The 21,401-nt window shown below is 35.1% G+C and overlaps 3 protein-coding genes across 6 annotated transcripts in view; 1 reads left to right on the top strand and 2 right to left on the bottom strand.

The window, feature by feature from the left end:
- LOC143464550 (uncharacterized) overlaps window positions 1–15,096 on the bottom strand; it is a 146,405-nt gene extending 131,309 nt beyond the window's left edge. The window contains exon 1 of the mRNA XM_076962387.1: window positions 15,093–15,096. The gene's annotated coding sequence lies outside the window, so the exon portion shown is untranslated. The remainder of the gene's footprint in view (window positions 1–15,092) is intronic.
- On the top strand, window positions 1,560–7,177 carry LOC143464565 (heterogeneous nuclear ribonucleoprotein Q-like). The gene is made up of 12 exons (XM_076962417.1): window positions 1,560–1,796; window positions 3,850–3,959; window positions 4,049–4,174; window positions 4,426–4,539; window positions 4,634–4,810; window positions 5,061–5,196; window positions 5,266–5,366; window positions 5,441–5,545; window positions 5,712–5,861; window positions 5,981–6,102; window positions 6,167–6,424; window positions 6,496–7,177. Exons 1-12 carry the CDS (start codon window positions 1,634–1,636, stop codon window positions 6,809–6,811), a joined length of 1,878 nt encoding a protein of 625 aa, XP_076818532.1. The 5' UTR covers window positions 1,560–1,633; the 3' UTR covers window positions 6,812–7,177.
- On the bottom strand, window positions 9,432–20,702 carry LOC143464552 (coiled-coil domain-containing protein 81-like). Of its 4 annotated transcripts, XM_076962389.1 has the most exons (20): window positions 20,412–20,702; window positions 17,925–18,143; window positions 17,664–17,761; window positions 17,189–17,347; window positions 16,900–16,971; window positions 15,906–15,994; window positions 15,323–15,387; window positions 14,828–14,969; window positions 13,199–13,317; window positions 12,595–12,866; window positions 12,384–12,491; window positions 12,208–12,291; window positions 12,027–12,112; window positions 11,874–11,952; window positions 11,344–11,472; window positions 10,983–11,107; window positions 10,442–10,543; window positions 10,166–10,333; window positions 9,889–9,954; window positions 9,432–9,767 (listed from the first exon to the last, which is right to left on the bottom strand). In XM_076962389.1, exons 1-20 carry the CDS (start codon window positions 20,488–20,490, stop codon window positions 9,764–9,766), a joined length of 2,265 nt encoding a protein of 754 aa, XP_076818504.1. In that variant the 5' UTR covers window positions 20,491–20,702; the 3' UTR covers window positions 9,432–9,763. The 4 variants fall into 4 exon arrangements, with proteins under 4 accessions (XP_076818504.1, XP_076818503.1, XP_076818505.1 ...); XM_076962388.1 differs by having other exon boundaries at window positions 9,432–9,954; XM_076962390.1 differs by lacking the exon at window positions 16,900–16,971 and having other exon boundaries at window positions 9,432–9,954; window positions 20,412–20,701.
- Window positions 20,703–21,401: the final 699 nt, after the last annotated feature.

The following is a 21,401-nucleotide window of genomic DNA, read 5'->3' as shown; positions in this document are numbered from 1 at the left end:
TAGTCTCTACACTGTCTACAGCAACTTTCTAATCTAAAGCTGCAATTAAAATTGACAAAACGCTTTTCTAGTGTTGACTTTTTTTTCGTTTCTGCGTATTAAGATTGACAACTTGCAGTTTCAAATGCAATGCCTTCACATCGTGACGTCACCAGACGCGCTGAAAGGCCTTGCCTCTCTTTGTGGCTTTGGTTCTAAGTATAATTTGGGGCACTGGAATTGTTTGCGGTACAAGAAAAGAGAAAAACGGAAGAATAATATTACAAAATGGCTACAAAATTACAAGTTTAATAGATTTTGACCTAAAAAGAAGACCTAAAGAAACAAGTTGACCGTAGTTTGACCTAACATATAACATTTTGACTTTATTTGACCTAATAACTTCTATACCACACGTCGTACAAAGCTGAAATTTGTTTTGTGCTTGTTTGATAGCATTCTGAGCAGGTTAAAAAAATTGACCATATTGACTTTTGGTTGCCCTAGTAATAACTTGACATGCTTTGCGCATGGGGTGAGTTACTTACGTTACCTCATGACGGAACGTGATAAATTCACATCGCACACGCCCAGTTATTTTATTAAGCTGGTGCCTATGTTTCTTGGTACAGATAAAATCGGTTAATCGTACACTGGTTAAATGTATCAATCATTTAATGGTATCAAAATCTGAAATCGCAAACCAAATCCTATCTAATGTTAAATAAAACCATCGGTTAATCAAATCACGCTTAAAGGAATAGATCGGATTATGGTATCAGGATTTTCTTCTCACTTGCATACTGCAATTATTTAATCGTATCATCGTCTTCGGCCAGATATTCGGAAGCAAAGATGACTTGCGCATCTCATGTTTACCGATAAGCGAAAGGAGAATGCCTTTTTCGAGTATTTGTCTCGACGTTTAAAAGCGAAGCGAAGATGAGGTCACGTGTGCGGTCAACTCAAACAATGAATTAATTATATTACAAAGACAGTGCAAAGGAAAAATGCAACTACAGTACCGTTACCAATTACGCTTGACAAAAAAGACTGACGAAACAGAGACCATTCACGATAAAAGGAGAGTCCGATTAAAGCAGTTTGCCAAAAAAATGCTTTAATCAGCAACATGCTCTTGGGCAGTAGCTGGCAATGTAGCCAGCTGTGTTGCGTAACACAGTGCAATAGGCCACTACAGTAATAAACTCTACATAATTTAACCAGAATTGTAGCCAGCTGACGTAGGATTGTTTCACAGAGTCGTACGGTACTGTAATGCCCATTGCAACCGAGTTAGCTCATACACATCATCAACAATAATGCCTGTTCATCATAAACATTTTTTAGCATATTTGTTAAACGGATCAAAACGTCTGGCATATAGGTAATACGATTAACCGATTTCGTCTGTATTGGCGCTTCACGCTCTAATGTCATCGAAGTAAGTTAAATGTAATCTATCCTCGTAATAGCCAACATATTATTACAGAACTACCACATTGTTGACAATACTGGCATGATATACATATGCAAACCTGTTTGAAAGTTTCCAAGCCAGTTTAATACAAATTGAGTTGTAATATTTTCACTGCTCAACAGGCAAATTAGGAAACACTGTCCTAAATAATTTTGTAAATTCAATAAATTTAAAATGAATGACTGCAATGGAACAGAGTTAAAATTTGAAAGTATCAACATTGAAAGCACAGGCAATGAGAATGGGACACAAAATCATTCATCAAGTTATCCACAGTTGTTAGAAGCTGGACTTTCCGTTGGTGTTGCTAATGCGTTGGATGCTGTTTTTAAAGAAGGTACTCAAGTTGATTTCTTGTTTTACTTGCGATTTTTGTAAAAGTTTGTTAAAATTACTTTTATAAAAAGCAATGTAACTAGACTACCTTTTGCTATCAATACGACACACAAACAAAATATAGGTGAAACAAAAGCACATTTAAAGTGTATAGAACGGGGGTGTTCAAATGGCGGATCTCGATCCGGATCCGGATCTTTTCAACTTTTTGTGTGGATCTTCCAATGTAGTCTTGAAACAATCTTGCAGCTGCAGCACACTTCACTTTGGACTTTTACAAAGTTATAAATATGTTGTAGGCCCTACAATGTAGGGTACATTTACATAAATAAAGCACCATAAAAATTAAACCATGTCCAATATGTTTACTATTCGTATTTAGTGGATCATCACCTTGTCAGGTTTGGTTGTGGTGGATCATGGCAGAAATCATTTGAACACCCCTGGTATAGAAGTTAGTTTTAAAAAATTTTTGTCAGTAAATTGAGCATGTTTGGTTTATCTGACATTGCTTTATAATTGGGAAGTGCTATGATTTTTTGGCTTTGTGCAAATTCAAGTATCATGAAAATTGATATAAACTAATCCCAAATCTATTCAGATTTGCACCAAACGATAAATTTCATCCGAAAGTTGCCAATTTTACTTATAACATGATGTAAATGCCAAAACACAGCTTTGTTTTAAAACAAATGCCGTTTAAATGGCGATTTAAAAAGCAAAGTTGTTAATTATATGACTTCAGTTGTAAGGAATGTTGACCCTAGTTTAGCTTAGCCTTGAAAGTAATTCATCAGTTTTACCAAAGTCAATCAATCTTTATTCAGATTTGCCATAGTAGGGATTCGTGTTCATCCGAATCTTCTACACAAGCGATATTTGGCAAATCTATTCGGGTTTTAGTTTGCATCGGCCCATCCAGAGTTTATAATGTCTTGGATTAGTAACAAGACCAGCTATATCTAAAAGTCGCATATACAAAGATACTTTGCTAATCTTGACAGATGTTCTCAAGTTAAGAATCATCAATCATTTTTGTAGTTCTCCAAATTTGATATACGATTCGTTTAATTTTTGGCAAGTTGCATTGCTTATATTAGGAATGTTACTGGGTATGACAGCACATGTGTTTATAACTTTGTTTAAAAGATTTTGCTTTGTTACTTTAAAACCGTGTTTATGAAGAGGTTTAAGTGCCAGGTAAATAGTTTCATAAACATCCATTTCCGTTATTCTGCCATATAAATCCACAAGTAGAAGTGCAGTTATGCATTACCAAAGTCTTCATAGCAAATTCCGTATTTTGTTTATACACTAAGCTGTGTATGTACCATAATTGTGATTCGGTATCAAATATCTAGCATTAAAGTTTTGCAACATGGCACATCTTTTGTCAAACGTGTTAGCTAAAAAAAATCTATGCTTTCATGGAAGCATTTGTTTTTTCTGACCATTTTGTACTTGTATTTTCCTGGTTACCAGTACCACATAATCAGCCATCACATCATTCTCATCCACCCTAGTTGCAACCCATAAAATGATACAATATAAATGCAATTATTCATTCATTAAATGCAATTATTCACTCTTGCTTTGCACATACTTTTATCATAGGATACTCTTGCCACAAAAGCCTAAACTTGTTTATCACCAATTGCATAATTGGTATTGGTGGTTATGTGATTCAACTGCCAACAGTGGATGGTATACTGGTTGCAAATTGCAGAATGCAATTATGCATTTGCACATTATTAATAAATTAGACGTTCAGTCTTAAAAATCAATTTGCATAATTTCACATGTGTAGCTTCTGTAGCCAGTTACAAAACTTATGTACTGTAGTATTGACTCAACTACATAATTGTTTTGCAGTTCCGTGCAGTGAAGCTTTAATTTTAGCTAAACTATTACCCAATATAAGTTGTTAATACAATGCTTAGTATTTGTGTATGGTAAGCATAAATTTCTTTTCTGGGTAGAAAGTGTACAGTGATAGGTTCAGGTAAATATAGGTGTAGCAGTTTCCATTCGCTATAGCAATATTTTATTTGTAGACTTAGTCAAGTTCTCTGACCTTGATGATCGTGCCATTGAAGCTTTAAAAGAGTTAGACGAGGATGGGGCTCTTGCTGTCTTGAAGCAGTTTAATGATTCAAACCTTCAGGTGAGGGAAGCAATGTGTACATTGTGGTGTATAACAAAAACTATTTAAATTTGTTAAGAGTTAACCACTGGCTTTATTTCTACCCAAAGCATGTACAAAATAAAAGTGCATTTCTGTGTGGAGTTATGAAAATTCATCGACAAAGAGCAAAACATGAAAAAGATGGCCTGGCCCCAGAGGTTAAGAGAAGTGGCCCAGCTGAAGAAAAAATTCAGGTAACTGTTTTTAATTTTATTGCTTAATGGTTGAAACTTGAGAAAGTTTATAAATATTTTTAGAATATTTGCTAAGCAGAATTGTTGCGTACATCACCTAACGGTCTTCAAAATTGGCTGTTAAAGTAGAAAGTTTGATTGCTGCAATTTTGTGGACCATAAATGGTGAAAAATAGGTTGTGCATCAACCCAGTGCTTTCAATTTGCATTGACCTTATGACTAAAACTGAGAATTATTCAATTTATGACAGGAATTGCTTGAGCGTACTAAATATTCACTTGACGTAACCACTGGCCAGCGTAGATATGGTGGCCCCCCACCAAAAGAAATCTATGACGGAGATGAACCTGGTCCTGGATGTCAGGTTGGACTATTTTGCAACATCTACATATGCAGTTGCGCGTTTTTTCAGTTAAGTTTCTCATGTGATGTGTTTTTTTATCTTTATTTTTATCAAGGTATTTGTTGGACGCATACCACGTACAGTATTTGAAGATGAACTTGTACCACTCTTGGAAGACGCAGGAATCATTTGGGATTTTCGTTTAATGATGGACCCACTGACAGGCCAAAATCGTGGGTTTGGTTTTGTCACTTATACCTCGAAGGAAAGTGCTGTGGAATGTGTGAAAAAGGTTTGTAGCCAGTGCTTTTAAGCCGTTTGTTATTTAAATACTTCATTTCATACCTAGTCAGATTACACTGGAATATTGGATTAATAATGTATTGACCATTGAAACTTATACCATATACATATTGCTTAAGCTTAATTAACGAATTGACTAAGCATACCAATTTGTCGTCTAGGTTTTGTTATCATGTTGTTTTTTAAGAAAGGTGTTATGTGACATTTATTTAAACAGTATCGATTGAATTGTTTTCCAGCTTGATAATTATGAAATAAAACCCAAAAAATACTTGGGTGTTTGTGTATCACAATCTAATTGTCGGTTATTTGTTGGATCAATTCCAAAAACGAAAACAAAAGATGAAATATATGACGAATTTAATGAATTAACAAGTGAGTTTTCCTGAAATAGTAGTTATTGAATTTCCTGCAAATTGCAAATTTTATGATTTTCACTATTAGAGGGATTAAAAGACGTCATCATATATCTACAAACAGAAGACAAACTCAAAAACAGAGGATTTTGTTTTCTGGAATATGTAGACCACAAAGCAGCCTCTCAGGTGTTTGGGGTATTTTATCTTGGTTTCAGAATTCTGTTGAATGTGTTGTGTAACATGTTGTTGCTGATACACAGGCTCGACGGAAGCTTGGTTCGCCGAAAGTAAAAGCATTCAATAATGCAATATCGGTTGACTGGGCTGATCCAATAGAAGAGCCATCTGATGAAATTATGTCCAAGGTAATTTCTAACAAGCGTGTCAGGCTTCCTAGTCATTTAATTGTGCTCATGCTTTGGTCCATACATGCTATATACAGCACATGCCAGCCAAGCTATTTCCATTTGGTTCAAAGCGTTAACACATCATTGAGCTGAGGACAAACAAAAAATTTTGTTTTTTTTATAGGTTAAAGTTTTGTACATAAAGAACTTATCAATCAAAGCCAGTGAAGAAATTGTTATGACCACGTTTAGCACATTTGGTGAAGTAGAACGGGTAAAAAAAATCAAAGACTATGCTTTTGTTCACTTTAAAGAAAGGGATGATGCCATGAAGGTATGAAAAATATTTTGTGTTTTAGGGAATTTCACTTCCTAGAAAGTTTAGAGCGAATTGTTATGTTTGTGGAGTATCGCTCCGTTTATGTGTTAGTTATCAAGATCATTATTTCTAAGGCATTAGAAGGTTTGAATGGTCTAAACTTGGAAGGCGAACCAATAGAAATAAGTCTTGCCAAACCTGTGGATAAAAAGAAAAAAGAGAGACAGATGGAAAGAAAAATGATGAACACCCCCTAGTGAGCATTGCATCAGTTTTTAAAACTTATACAAGGAATATTTCTAATTTCTTCGTATTTTTAGTGGTATGAACATAGGAGGTTATGGGGGTGGCCCCAGGAATACCTTTATGGGTCGTGGACGAGGTGGCCGCGGCGGAATGAGTGGTTTTGGTGGCCCTCCTATGATGGGTGGATATGGTGGAAACTATGTTGATGATTTCTACACCAGTGATTACATGCACTATGGGTTTGGAGGATACGATGACCCTTTTTATGGCGCTCCAATGCGAGGGGGTCATTTCCAACAACGACAAGGAATGATGAGAGGAAATCAAAGAGGGTGTGTGACAGGAATGTTACATTTCTTAACTTGATGTTTTTCTTACTATTATCATACTCATATCGCTCCAGAATGTATGGTGGTGGATACGTGCGTGGCCGAGGAGGTGCAGGTGGAGGCAACAACCAACGAGGACGATCTCGAGGAGGCAGAGGGGGAGGTAGTGGCAATAATTCCATGCGTGGCCGTGGCAAACCAAATATGCCGGGCAAGCGCAAGGCAAACTTTGGCAATGCTGCCCCAGTTGGTGGTAAACGCCAGAATATGTCTACTAATGTGGCAACATCCAGTGGTCAGTGGGGCAGTGAGCCCATTGCCCAACAGCCTTTGCATCAAGAGGCTGGAGCTGAATGGTTTCAAGATAGTATTGATGAGCAGTGGTCATGAACCGTGACCAAATTTTTCAAAAACTTCGAACTTAACAAACAAATTCATAACTTTATTTGATCGAACGTTTAAACGTTTGTGTATATATGGTGAATATGAAGTTTTGACCAAAATTCTGCAATTTACAACTGTGCAAACACTCTTGTAATCTGTCATTTTGGCAAAGGTTATTGATGCAAATTAGCTTATTCTTCAGTAGGACTTCCTCAGAAAAAGAAGCAAATCAATTTTTATGCTTTGTGTTAACCAGATTCGGCTTTGTAATGGTCTGACTGTGTTTTTTCCTGTATTGCCAGCTTTTTGTCTTGATTTTTGTTTTTATGTTATGTAGTGCTGTAATTTTAAAACAAAACTCACTCTCATATACATGAAGTCATGCTAATTACATAAAGATTCAAACAGGGGTTGTACGCAGCAAGGTAAATTCAAAAGCCAAATTCAGTGAAATGTGGCAAAACGTCTAAAGACTGTAACAAAATTTTATTCAAAATTGCAACTGCCGAGAAAGTACAACCCTTCACTTGCAAAAGTGATTTTCGACGTTTTCAATTGGATGTGATTGGAGAAACGAAATTTGCGAAATGAAATTGGATATGAACTAGTCAAAGCTTCAACAATGTGGTAACTGGCAATTCGGCAAGTTAAGCCTCTATCAAATCTATTTGGTATAAACATTCATTGCTAAATATGAAACTGATCTGGATCACATGTATATGTAATTATGTATCCTTGTGTTTTTGTTCTGAAGATAAAGCTCATGCCCACCAAAACTTGCTTAAAAAGCAGGTATTCCAGAACCTGGTTCTTAATCTCTGGCATGTGATTTATTATTTTCTTGCAGATTCTTATTATCATCTTGCTTTGCAGATGACTTTGTCGTTGTAATGTCATAACCTCCAGCGGTGTTGCCCGGACTGTCAAAAACGAAGCACCCTACTGAAGCCCTTGCACTGCCATAACCGCTGGAACACAAGCTGATCCGCAATTTATGACAAAAAATCAGAGAAAATGTATTGCACAGTTCTACGCTTTGTGTTAACTATTTTATTATCCTAATAATACTCAATAGCATGATTGTAGCTTGTGATTTTGACCCTTCTGCAAAGGCACATATTACGTTACCTGTTTAACACTCACTGAGTTGGTTATTTTTATATCCCTGCTGCTGCTATGCGTTGTTTTATTACTTAGTTAGGCTACACGTCTAGCTAAAGGGGTACTGGTGAAATTAAATTTTCCTCAACTCGCCCGATCACCTGCGGCCAGTTTGACAGTGCCTATTTTTACACGTTTTTTATTTTTAACTGTGACTTTTTTCTTTGCTGCTCTCTGTCTTTTTTCCCGGTTTTAAGTTGGATAAAATCAATGAGATCTTACAACGTGATTTGTTTGTCGTGTGCGCTCATACCGTGATCCAACTGCTCTCAACCTAGGACATGGATACTTGTTGGAAACTTTAGGCGATGCTGCTTTATGGTCCCCAGCGAACTGTGCTTTTCATTTTTACTGCTAAACAAAATTGCTAGGCATCGTCAAAGCGAATTGCTAAGCGCCGCTACCTATCTTTTGTATGAACCCATTGTTTAATGAACTGATGTACTTTTTTGACTGTTTTGTAAGTGCAAGTAGCGGCTTTAAAAAAATCTCGTGATGTAGGTGAGACAGTCGGTGGCGTTAACCACATATTTCTGTTTGATGTCTGTTTTACTGGATGTTTCTGTCTATGTGATGTAAACTTACGTGTTCGTAATTTTGTGAGTGGTTTGACCTTTTCAGCTAAACCAACCATGTTTGTGTCGAATCTGTTTTGCTCGGATGTTCCACGCGAATACAGTGATTTACATTACGCTGCAATTGGTTGTTTTGCAGTAAGTAGCCATCGGGAGCCGTAATTCGAACGAGTGTTGGGTGGCCCACTGCTCATATGGATCCAGCCAGAATAGTTGATGTCCCTGAATTTTTACAGGGAACATACGTGATTTTGAATAATAATTTGTCATATTCGTAAGTGTAGTTGGGGGAATGCAGTGTATTCGATTATGTCAGTGCTTAGCTCTGCGTGGCTTGGAACATGTTATCTTACAAGGTGCTGAAAATAAAGCTACAATTGTTAGGCTTATCTGTAACCTACTGAATGTAGAATAAATCGTTGCCTGTTGACGAGTGAAAACAGTTGACGGCTCGGTAGCCAAGTGGTTCGACAGCTGGCCTCGCAATAATGCGGCTCGTATTCGCTACCGATCAGTGGACAGTTCTACGCTTTAACAATGCGATATAAAAAAAAAGTGTGACAATCGGAACTTGTTCAAAGGCTAGCTCGGTAACCTGGACTTGAGCGATGAAGGATCGTCGCCGGGTTTAAGTTGTCTAAAGACTTTCCTCAGTTCGTGGATAAAGATTAATTATTATCATACCAACATAAACGTATTTCAGAAAGCTCATATTTTATTAAGTTGTAGAGTTTCATTTAAGCGATCTACACAAATGCATAATTTTTTCTATACAAGTTTAGTAGTTAATTGCTTTTTCATACCTTCAGTATTAGTAGGTTATTCAGAATTCACTGTGGACAAAGACAGCCTGCAAACATCGGGCACCACAAGTATAATAACTCAATGAATTTACAAGTCTATTTCATTAAAAGCATGTTAATCTCATAGCCATGGTGATGTGCCATAAATAACATAGAAGTGATAAGCTACATTTAGATTAAAGCTACGACGTTGGCAATTTCATAAAACAATAATCGTCAGGCAAACAACAAAGTAAAGTGAAAAGAAAAACCGTTCCATGATCACCATTAAACGTTCTTTTGTATTAATTTGAAAAATGCGATACGAAACAAGCAACGCATGCAAAAACTTTTTTATTAAAGGCACTTCGGGTATAAAAGCAGGAAACTTTTGAAGCAACTACGGATTATAGCGACAGGTAGTGACACAGGCTTGCAGATTATCTAAGACCAAAAATGTACAGTATATAAGCAAGCAATTTATCTTTACTAAGGCACACTAACGGAAAGAGATTTCGACTAAAGCAGTGACGCTTAGACCATCAAACGGGATCCCGGAATATACCTAGATTCACTCCATATGTTTGATTCACCACAGTTATTGGTTCTTCGTTCGCACTGACCACATCGGCTGCAAACGCAAGAGGTAAATGTAAGCGGCTTGCTGTGCAGATACAATTAACCACAACAGTTACGTTAGAACAGTGCAATAGCTGATGCCTCGCTTGATTTGGAAACTGATCACCTCGAAATCAAATCTCGTCAACAGACAAGCTTGGCAAGACAAATTTTGCGATAGTAGGTCAACTACTTTGCATAAGTTAAAAATGACATTCCTTCACCTGTATTTTTCGGTTTGCTGGAGGAGGAGCATTCCTGGCGTGCGCATCCGGAATCTTTCGTCTTCCTCACGTGATATTTTTGACAGATGATGGTTCCTCCAGTTTTGCTCCAAGCTGCGTCGCATTTCATGGGAACGCTTATGTGAGCTTACTCTATCCGTAATCAACCTGGAATAGCAGAATAGGAGTTTAATCATAATAGACTGAAAGCAACGTAGTCAAGGTTAAAAAGACAGCTGTTGTAAGTCAAAAGTGCATCGTAAAGTGAAGCCTTACTCTTGCTTAGTACGTTCTAACATCTCGCTTTCTTCTTTTTGTTTCCCCAGGTGATGCAAAATCGAGTTCTTTTTCTTGTCAGCCACCATATCAAGCTGACTCCTACATGCAAAAAAAGAAAATTAATCAATATACAGTAGGTCTGCCACGTTTAAAGTTAATTCAATACCAGGAGTTTGTTAAAGCGATACAATAAACCTTAAAGCCTGAAAAGTTTGGATCAAAAAACCAGTTATAGAACAGGGTGTCCATAAAGTCATGGTACATAGGGAATTTTACTAATTGATTTATTTTTTTCCAGATTGAACGATGGCTCTGTCTAAAGAAGAACGAATCGAGTTGGTAAGTATACGAGAAGAATGGTCTTATCGTAAGTATAGTTTTATTTTTAACCATGTGCCCAGACTTTGTGGACACCCTTTTAGTAGTAGGTCTAACAATACAAAGAAGCAAAACTATCTGCAGTGCAACTAAGTGAAATATCCAACAGACAATTTCAATGAATTAAGCATATTCGTAGCAATGGCAACGCGATAGTTACTTCAGCAGCGAACGCGCTCTTTCTTTTTGCTCCAAAAGTTTTTCGTTTGTCGCGTCAAATCGGCCAAAGATAGGTTGCTTGGAGTCCGATTCCGCCTTCGGAAGAGGGAGCGGCTTGCTTCTTATCTGAAACGAGCGAGCATCGGGTTGCAGAATATTAACATAAACCAAGGGTACACAAAGTTACTGTTTTTGCAGAAACTTTCTCAAAAATATTGGATCATATTTAAGAAATTCAAAAAGGAAATGTGGTCTTTATCAATCTGTTCGTCTAACTGTCTTTTTTTAGAAACTTTTCTTGAACGTTTTTGGCTAGCTTATGTTGTGTATGTATAACTGAAACTTCTCTGTCCTCATGAAACCTTGTTTGAACGCAGCTTCCTGGCTTCTGGGCTCTCAAACGGACTTAATACCCGAGGCTTGGGAATGCTAAGATGTCGCCTTTCGGTTACATCTTCAACGGCGCCCGTGATTTTTTTATGAATTTGTATCTAGTTAAATGTTGCAAAAGAAAATTGTCTTATAGCAAAGGCTTGAGAGCCAAAGCCACTGCCGCAGATATAACATACAGCGGCAAGTAAAATACTTACATTTAAATTAACAAGTGATCTACGCTCTATAAGTTTGGATAATTCCGGTAATTAATATAACTAAAGTTTAATTAAGTGATTTCAAGGTCAATTGAACAACATTTTATACATCAATGCGTAACTAATTAAACCTAAAATAATTGCCCTTGTCGACGATGACGACACAGTAAATGTTATTGCTGACGTCAACCACGCTGACCTTATAAAATGACGTATTTTTACACGTTTGGAAACAAGTTCTGAATCGTTGGAATCTGAAGTATTGGGAATTAAAGTTTAAGAGAATATAAAAAAGTTATTACCTGCGCAGACAGGGCTCTTTGATACTGTGAAACCTGATCAGCCTTCACACGCAAAAATTGTTCACGTTGCGCTGCCAAACTTTTAAAAAACATAAAGTTTAGTTTCCTAGATTACAAATGCTCCAGTATTAGGTCAGTTCTAACGATACTTACTCCTCGGCCAGTTGTACTTGTTCCAAACGTTCCTGAAATTCGCGATCGTGTTTTTCTCGTGTTTCACGAGATGTGCGAAGTTTGACCTAAAAAATAAAATACCTACGGTAACTGAACTCGAATATCCTTAGAAAACTGATCAAAGCCAAATATTAACGCACTTTTCATTCTGTTATACTACCTGACTTTCAAGCGCTTTGCTGTACTCTTCTTGCTTGTAGAATCTTAGTGGTGTAAGTGGTCGGTTTTGAAAAACGTAGGATCTCTTTAGAAAACCGTAGGTAAAACAGTAAATTAAGTAGCGCGCAGAAGTTAATGATATGGGAAAAATTTATATTCCAGTAGATAATAACTTACAACAAATTCCGAAGAGCGTTTAGATTTTGAATCACGTAGGCATTCAGCCACTCCAAGGTTAAATGCAGCCACCTTCTGATTAGATTGTCTGTTGGAATTTTGATTTGCCTAAGCGCAACAGAATATTGTTGTAACGGAGTTACTGTGAAGAACGCTGTGTTTCTACAGTCTACCGCTTTTGAATTTTCAGATGTTTTGAACTCTGAAGCACCTGAGTTAATAGTATGGCTTCCTGGTCTTTCATTTGCTGATATTGTTGCAAAAGAGCATCTTGTTCCTTTTCCTTGCGACGACGTTCATCTTCAAACGACACGGGTATATTCCGCATCGACCGTTGCATACAAAGATAACACATCTCCTGGCCAGTTTTGTGATGATGTTTCGGAGAAGTGCAAACTGGAACGCTATTTCTAGAGTAGCGGCGCATTGTCGGAGGTTCAGGCGTCTGCAGTGGGGCAGACACTGGTCTTGGCTGTTTTTCATCTGTGTTAAAACTTAGATCATGGGCGATGACACGAACATGCACAACGACCAAATTATAACGCGAATAAAAAATGACACTTCAACAAATTGTGGTTTCATTTTAAGCGTCATCCAATATCCTCAAAGCGGCGCACGGCTAATAACCACTTCACAAGTGGTATAATGCGCATTGGGTACACATTAGTTTGAAATAAAGCACTTGATTAGTTAAACACAGGCCGCTTTTGTATACTGGAGTAGCTTAACCAGCTTAAAACACTCAACATTTGTGGTGTTGAAAAAACACAACCTTATTCCACCCAGAATTCTCTTTTCCAATTTTTCTTTCTCACCTTTTGCCGACTCTTCAAAGCAATGTGGAGTCTCCAGCAACTTTGTTGTTTCAGGTCGATCTGCGCTGCCTGCAGTGCTTGGCGGCTTAGGTGAGTGGTTACTGTTTGGACTGTAAATCCTATAAACCAATTTGATAAGAGATTACCCAACTGTATTGCAAATACAACTAGAATGGACTCAGGTCTTAGGAACAAATAGAACAATCGGTTTTAGTCAGGTCCTCAAATAAACAACTTTGTTAAATATTACTGAGGTTCATACAATTGTACATGAGAAAATCTTTGGGGTAAATTTCGTATAACCACACCTTTTTTTTGAAAACTTTTTAATCTCAAAATTTATTCTTAAAAGAAGTTTGAAGATGAAAGAGTCATACCTTGTACTTACTAACCTCCTCAAATCATTTGCATCTGGATAAAGTGCATAAGGAGGTGTTACAACTGCATTCCGTTTACCTGTGTATTGGCTATATCGAGATCTATAGCCACCTCTGACAAGTGAGGAGCTAATATGTTTATCCGAAACATATGTAGCCATAATTTAAATAATTAATTATTTGTGACTGTCTTCAAATCACAAAACCTTGAAAAATAATGCCTCAAGCCACTTAGAAAATTGCTCAAAAGCGTTCCTTTACTATACTAAATCTGTAGTTATAAACTGCCTACATGGTGGAAATTACCACTCATAAAAATATATTCTGTGTGAAGCATCTTCACTGATCAAACATTTTTTCTCAGCATAGCAACCATTCTCTCGTTTAATCATTGTTGTATCTAGGTGGATAGGACTATTAACATAATGTCATGTAGGGAGAAAGATAAAAAATACATGATAAGCGATGTAATGATTACCTAGCCAACTGCTATCTATTATTGTATCATCAATACAAATGAAGTGTTTCACAGGACAGGACATGAAAAAGAAGGAAAGAACCCATCAATATTTGATGAGATATTATTAGCAAATAAAAGAGACGTCCATTGAAGAATTTTAAGTGGTCATGCTGCTATTTATCATAATGAACCATGTTGGCTCGAGCAATATCGTTTAATGGCAAACACATTTTTATGACTGCGGATTTCATAAGAAAATGATTACAAATCAGAAAGCACAGTATTGTGATAGCAGTATAACTACTAGTTGGTTAAGACTGGTGATTGTTATTAAGTCTAACATTCAGGGTCTGTAGAAATTACTGATAATACATTTATATTTTGAAAAGCAATTTCAGGATAAAGTTAGATCAAAAAAGTCCTAATGATATAAAAAATAAAGCTCACTTACATCTTTATGGTCAATCAGCAATAAAAATAAAATACTTAAACATTTATGAATAAACTTAATTAAAAAAAAACAATTTAAAAAATAAAAAGATTTATTATTAAAAAATCGAAATAATATGGATCATAATTTTACAGTTGTTATTTTTAATTTTTATTTAATCTATAATAATTGTATAGAAAGTTTCACTAAAATGTAGCACGGTGTAGATCTTTCTGCTTCACTTTTTTTTTACTGAATATGTCTCAGATCAAATTAAGTTTTACAATTTAAATAGAATTATTGTTAATATAGGTTTAGTATACGGTTATTGTAGTAGTGGTTGAGCTCCTGAGACAACATACTTTTTAACAGGTGAGCCCCTAATTCCATCCCTTGATGGTAGCGCCTCTCTCAACTCCTCAGGATTGAGACTTATTCCAACAACAGGATGGGGATGTATAACTTCACGATTTGTTGATCGAGTGGGTGGAAGAGGGATCTTGTCTAAAAAAATTTAATCATGAACCGGAATGATTAAGATTAGTCACATAACTGCTTCACGTTCTTTGATTTTAACCGCATTATAAAAATACCAATTGTTCTAACAACGTTGCGAAATTTTTCGATTGTGTTTCGCTTTATGTGACAGTTGGAACACATTGCACTACAAATCTACCAACAGTAAGCAGTTGGTTTGCATTGACACTGCAGATAGCAGCAATCAATGACATACGTCATATTCAGATGAATACAATTGTCAACTACATTTAATGTTTCAAACTGAAATCAAAAGATATCCCAAACCACGTTTATCGGTTTGAATTCGGTCAGTAAGCAATATGGTCAATGAAACTTACCTCCATCACCTTCAGTTTGTTCGTATTCACTGATGGGTGGTAGTAAATCTTTACCTCCATTCAACCTATTGAATTAATTTATGTACAAAATTTATCTGTTTGTCTATTTTTTATTGAAACGAGAAAACCAAACCCACAACAGAATAGGTGTATGATCGTTTTACAATAAAGTATAATTTGAGCAAAATGTTGGAAGTTATGACTCATAGATAAATGTGGAAGGAGGAGTCTGGGTTGTTCTTTTTGCATAAGGCGTGTTTTAAGATGTTGACTGCTATGGGGTCAAATGGCAATCTGGCTCAGGACGCCAGGGTTAAAATGCCAAAGCATAGAAATAATGTTCTGTTGCAATCATGTTCTAGACATGGTTGCCCATGAGACTTGAGATGGCTGTCTCGGAGATGCTTACCACATTGATGCAAATTACCCCAGAGATTGGTAATTTTCATACAAAACGTAAAAACCCTACTGGCAAAATGTGCATAATTAGCATAGTTATTGTTGGCTCTTGAAACCAATCTGCTCTTCACGAGTAAAACTGGTTGCTAATTTATTTATAAGTTTTAGTCTGTACAATGCATGCCTTGGTAAAGTGAGAGTCTGTGTTCCAGGGCGACGTTGAGCGCTTAGTGTAGTCTGATTGGACATGACAGAATCAGCTGTGCCGGGGCGCTGTAAATAAAAATCGTTTATTAAAGGGGTCCGTCAACAACACTGTTTGTAAATTATAACAAAGAGAACCTTTTGACAATGGGAAAATGTTGCTAGTAAAAACATAACCTAAGAGAAACATAGCTAATAGGAAATAAACATATAGCCTCTACGCTCTATAGTCATTTTGCACATACAAACAGAACAACATCTATTTAAGTTGATGCTTAAATGTTTTGTGAGCATTGACCAACCTCACAAAACAGTTTCATATGTTTATGCTTTGCTCATGTCAATATTGCTTCACATATTTCATACACGATATTACCCAATGCCAGCATCTTGGTTCAAAGCTACTTTATCTTTTTGCCTCCCAATTAATTCTTAAAAATACCTTGACTGCCAACAGCATAACATAACCGTACGCTTACTCATAACTTTTAGTCAAAAGTTATTTAGTTTAGGTCTAATAAAAACTACTATAGTTTCTCCAACATAATGTGCTAATGAACTGAACCTGACAATGTCAACGCTGAAATATCTGATATACTGAAGATATTTATTGACTTTTTTTCTAAAAAATACAATAACTAGCAGTGGCTGACCACCAAATGAAGGAATTCTTTCATAGATATCCTATCTCTCAATACAGTTAAATTTTTATGATACTGAAAGTGTGATAGGCCTACATTATTACACACAAGTTATGCGTTATCATTATATATTACACATGTTATAAAAGAAAGCTGTTAATTGTAAACGAAAAAATTAACTAGCTATTTACAATATCTAAAATCGCAAATTTAAAGTGAAAACTCTGCAGCAATTTCACAAATACTAGTAGTTCATTTACATTAAACTGAAACCTTTTATTCACCACAAACCTCAAAAAAGCTTAAATAGCCTAACTGTTCATATGATTCTACCTTATTAAGAAGCCTCCCACTAAACTTTCTAATCAAGTCAACATTCTGTGCTGTGTTACTGCAAAAAAGTTCCTAAGAAAAGGGTTAATTAATTATCTGTTTTTTGAATAGTAAAGTAGTAACTCAATCTTAGGTGTAAAATATAAACAGCATAGCATAAAGTCAACAAATTTGTGTTAGCTGGTGAATAGTAACATATTCAAAATATCTCGGCTAGTTAAACTAATGAGTTTTAAATGTTTTGGCATACTTTCTTGCATACAGTCAATTACTTTTTATTAAAACTTACATTTTCTAAAACCTTTACCAAATTTCCTGATCCATCCATGGAATTTAAAAAGTCTTTGAAAAACTTCAATTTCACTTTTAATTCTTTGATGGCCAAAACACCAATACCCCGAAAAAGAAATTCAACATTTTGCTGATTGGCTACCGCTCGTGACAATGACTAAAAAAGTGGTACAACAGCGTTAAGTAAAACATTTACCAAAAAACAATTAGCAACACATGCAACAAATTAAAATGAATATGTCTAAGCAACTAAATCGGAACAAGTATAAGCTGGTAAAGCAGTGGTGGAATTAAAATGTTTTCACAAATGTTTCTTTAATGCTTACTTGAAGTAACAATGATCACCAAACAATGGATAGTCTGCAAACACCATATTTCTAATAACTGGTTTGCTAGTTACAGCAACCAGTTCACGCGAACCAGTAAATCTCACCACAGAGTTAAATTCTAAATTTTTGCTTGTCATTTCATACCTGTAAAACCTCCCTTACACAGGTTTCAACGGTGTCCCTGTCAAATGGACTTTCTACTGCTAAAGCTGTAAAGTTTAGTTGAACCACAGGGATTTCACCTACAAAGTATATTGATACACTTGTCTTATTCAGATGTATTGAGTCATCAGTTACATTCAGATTACTAAGGTTAAATCCAAATACTTACGTATAAGTTACAATTTAACTGAATGAATTTGTTTTAATTGATGAAAAGAAATTTCTATTACTTTAAAATCACACCTGTTGTATGATACTTGGTGCAACTTAAAGCATGTGTTTGGGAAAATTTTTCGGAGAGAAGAAATACTGGTCTCTGTATCAAAACGAACTTGTTATTGCCAATATCCATCTTTTTGTGTGTAAATGTAAATGTTCCCAGGTTTGGTATGTGAACCCCTTTTTGAGAACACATCTGTAGCTCCACATACTTTGACAAGTTGTCCCACACACTGATGATATCTATACATATAGAGAAATTTAGACAACCACATTTTAATTAGTCAAGAATGTTTGAAATTGTATAATACAATACAATACAATAGAAAACATTGATATTAAATGTGCTAAAGTTTTTTTAATTTACTTAAAAGAATCTAATTGAATAGTTAACATTAATTTTTGCAGTCAAAATTCCCAAACTTAAACGTTTTTCTAAATAACATAACATATTAAATACAGATTATTGCAAAAAATATATTTCTGTTGTATTGAACCAAAAAAATGTGGTACTGGATTAACAAAAACAACCTACATGACATGTATATAAACATTTGTGCAATAAACATGCAAGATATTGTAGGGAAAATAAGGAATCTGTGAGACGATGAACTTTAAACACTGTGAAGATAAACGTACTGCTTCCATACTAAAAATTGTACAACATAATTAACTTTTTCTATGCAATTTTCGTCAAGTTGTTGAATACTATTTTAAAGATTTAGAAAGAAAAATGTTGCTTTAGCTACTAAACTAAAAATAGTTAGGTGAATTTTAATTAATATTTCTTAAGATTGGCTAATGTTAGGTTGTGCTAATTTTAGATTTAGAAACGTAAGCAAAGCCAAACATATTTAGCTTTCAATACCAGCATAGTTCAAACTTTAACAAAAGTTACCATGCCAGTCATTTGTTTAATATGGAGGCATATGACATCGCTGAGACAGTACTGTCTCTTTAGTCCTTTATATGACTTGTTTATAACATAATTCTTGAAAAAATAAAATCAAAACTGGATTAATCGTTAAAAATAAATTCATGCTCCTTGACATGAAAGATACTGCTTATGTATCAGAAAAAAAACATCGTACGTACGAGTAATGCCATAGCAAAAAAACTAAATTAAGTTTTTATCTGAGGAAAAATTGGTCACATATTATAAAATTTTTCTCATTGGGTCCACACTCTCCTTTTGTTTATGTATGTTATATTTATGCAATGTATGCTTTTCCTGTTAAAATCGTTTGCTTTACATTACTAAAAATGATGATGGTGGCTGAACCGTGTTAACCCAAGTTTATAGTAAAATAAAAAACAATATGTAGGTTGGTTTGAAGGTTAACTGTATTTTTCATTTTTCTACATAAGCTTTCCCTAAAAAATCCCTAGAAATGTAACATATTTGTTGTTTTTATAGTTTACCAAAAACTATCTTAAGTTTTCCTATGGAATAGAGTTGCTAAACATACACAATGTTTGGTTTGAAATAAATTTTCGGGTCATTTTTGGTCATCAATTTATTTATGGTCCTGCAGTTATGTCTATTTGGAAAATAAATCTTAAACCTAATGTAGTTACAGCACATATAATTTAGTATGACAAACTGTGAACATTTTTTGATGTGGACAGACCTTAGATTAACAAATGTTAGAAATTGCTTAGGAACAATATCCCATACAGCATTTTGTTAACGCCCAATGCAATACAGTAGGCTGCAATAATAAAATAGCAATTTCAACAACTTCCAAAATAATTGATATGATACAAATTTGACATGGATTCTCCATGTAATCTTAATAATCATAATTATATTTTCTGTAAGTACTAATTACTTATTGACACTGCCGAATTTTATGTCGAAACTAAATTTTGGCATTTGACTTTCCAAGATTTTCATAATGATATGTTCCTTTTGAAATTTCTGACCTTTGTTGTCACGTAGATACAATACATGACATATAGGCCAGATTAGAAAGTTTGCTAAGTGTGTGCGGGATAGAAATTAAATTTGTGTATGATGGCTATTGTTTCGTCTTGATTGCACTGGGGATTCCTCACCCAAAAACAGCAAACTTTCCAATCTGGCATGTAGGCTTATTGGTTTTTAGGAAAATTTCTAATAAAACAATCTTTTCGTGATGATATGGAATGATGCTAGTTAACTGCTTTAAAACGTAAGCTTCGGTGCATCTAAATTAACCATAAAAAAGTGTCATAAAATGTTTACCAGAAACTTTCCATTCAAGTGAAACTGCTGTACAAGCAGTTACATTTTAAAAGTATGCTAGGTCTCATCTCAGTCTTAGCTTGGCATATTGTGTATTAAATAAAAATATACAGATAAACTCTAGGATACGGTATAAATTAACTCTAAAATTTGAAAAGAACAAATTTTGTAATAAAATGCTATGAATATTAAAATTTCCAAAATTGCAATAAACACGAAGAAGGCATGCTATTCTTATACATAAAATAAATTATAAATCTAATTGTACCCTATGGTTTCATTACCTTCTTCCGAAAGCTTAGGTATTGCCGTAAATCTATTTTTTCTGGCCTCAGATACGAGATTCTGCATAACCTCTGGCATTTTGATCAACTTATGGAACTTTTTGTTACCATAAAAGGTAAAAAAGACTGGAGATTATCCTTTAGGTAAAAGGTAATGGCATTTCCGCATGAGTATCCTGGATTATATAGCACGATATCGGTAGCTTCCACTCAACTTTTCATTCGTATAACAAATTCCAACCAATATTTACTCTCCCCAATGTTTGGCGTTTGCTGCGGGAAATCTCTCGTTGGCGGCAGTGTTGCTAAGCGTTGCTAAGGATTTCCTCGCTTCATTGGCTTAAAGCGTTTGATATGGTTCAATAAATATGACGTAAATAACAATGTTTTCTTGGCAAGTTGAAGGGCACAAAAAAAGCACAAGAGCTATTCCTAACACCTGGTCCAAAAGTACTGGTACAATACAAGATGGAAAAAAAACTTATTAACCAAAACTTGCAAATTATTATGGAATATTGATCCTGGCACTGACAAAAGTGTTTGAAGGACATAAATTTACCGTTATCAAGCTTTTGAGTGTGTTTTTCATATATTCAAGTTGCTGTTGATAAATTAATTGCTTTGCAAAGCATGTGCAGATAAACACGTAACGGTTTTTCAAGCAATCAATGCTCGGCGGTAAACAATTTGTTGACATACTTTCTTTGACATTTGACAAATTATTGATAAATGATATTAGAATACTTTTTGGAAGTCAAATTGATGCATACCTAATTTGAAGTTATTGCAGATTGGAAAGAAGCACGTTTAGGTTAGATTCGCACAGTAATTTGGCGTCAATGGTTTTTACGTTTTTTTTTATCTCATCCAGCTTGCTTGATTGGATAATTAAAAAATGTAAATTTCCTTAACTGATTGGTAATAAATTTTACCTTATATTTAACAATCTTAATATAACATCTTTTTTTATTTCAATTTAACTGGAGATGC

Source organism: Clavelina lepadiformis, chromosome 7 (genome assembly GCF_947623445.1).
Source record: "Clavelina lepadiformis chromosome 7, kaClaLepa1.1, whole genome shotgun sequence".
Taxonomy (NCBI): Eukaryota; Metazoa; Chordata; class Ascidiacea; order Aplousobranchia; family Clavelinidae; genus Clavelina; species Clavelina lepadiformis.
The sequence above is the reverse complement of the archived record's forward strand: the minus strand, read 5'-3'. Positions and strand labels throughout refer to the sequence as shown.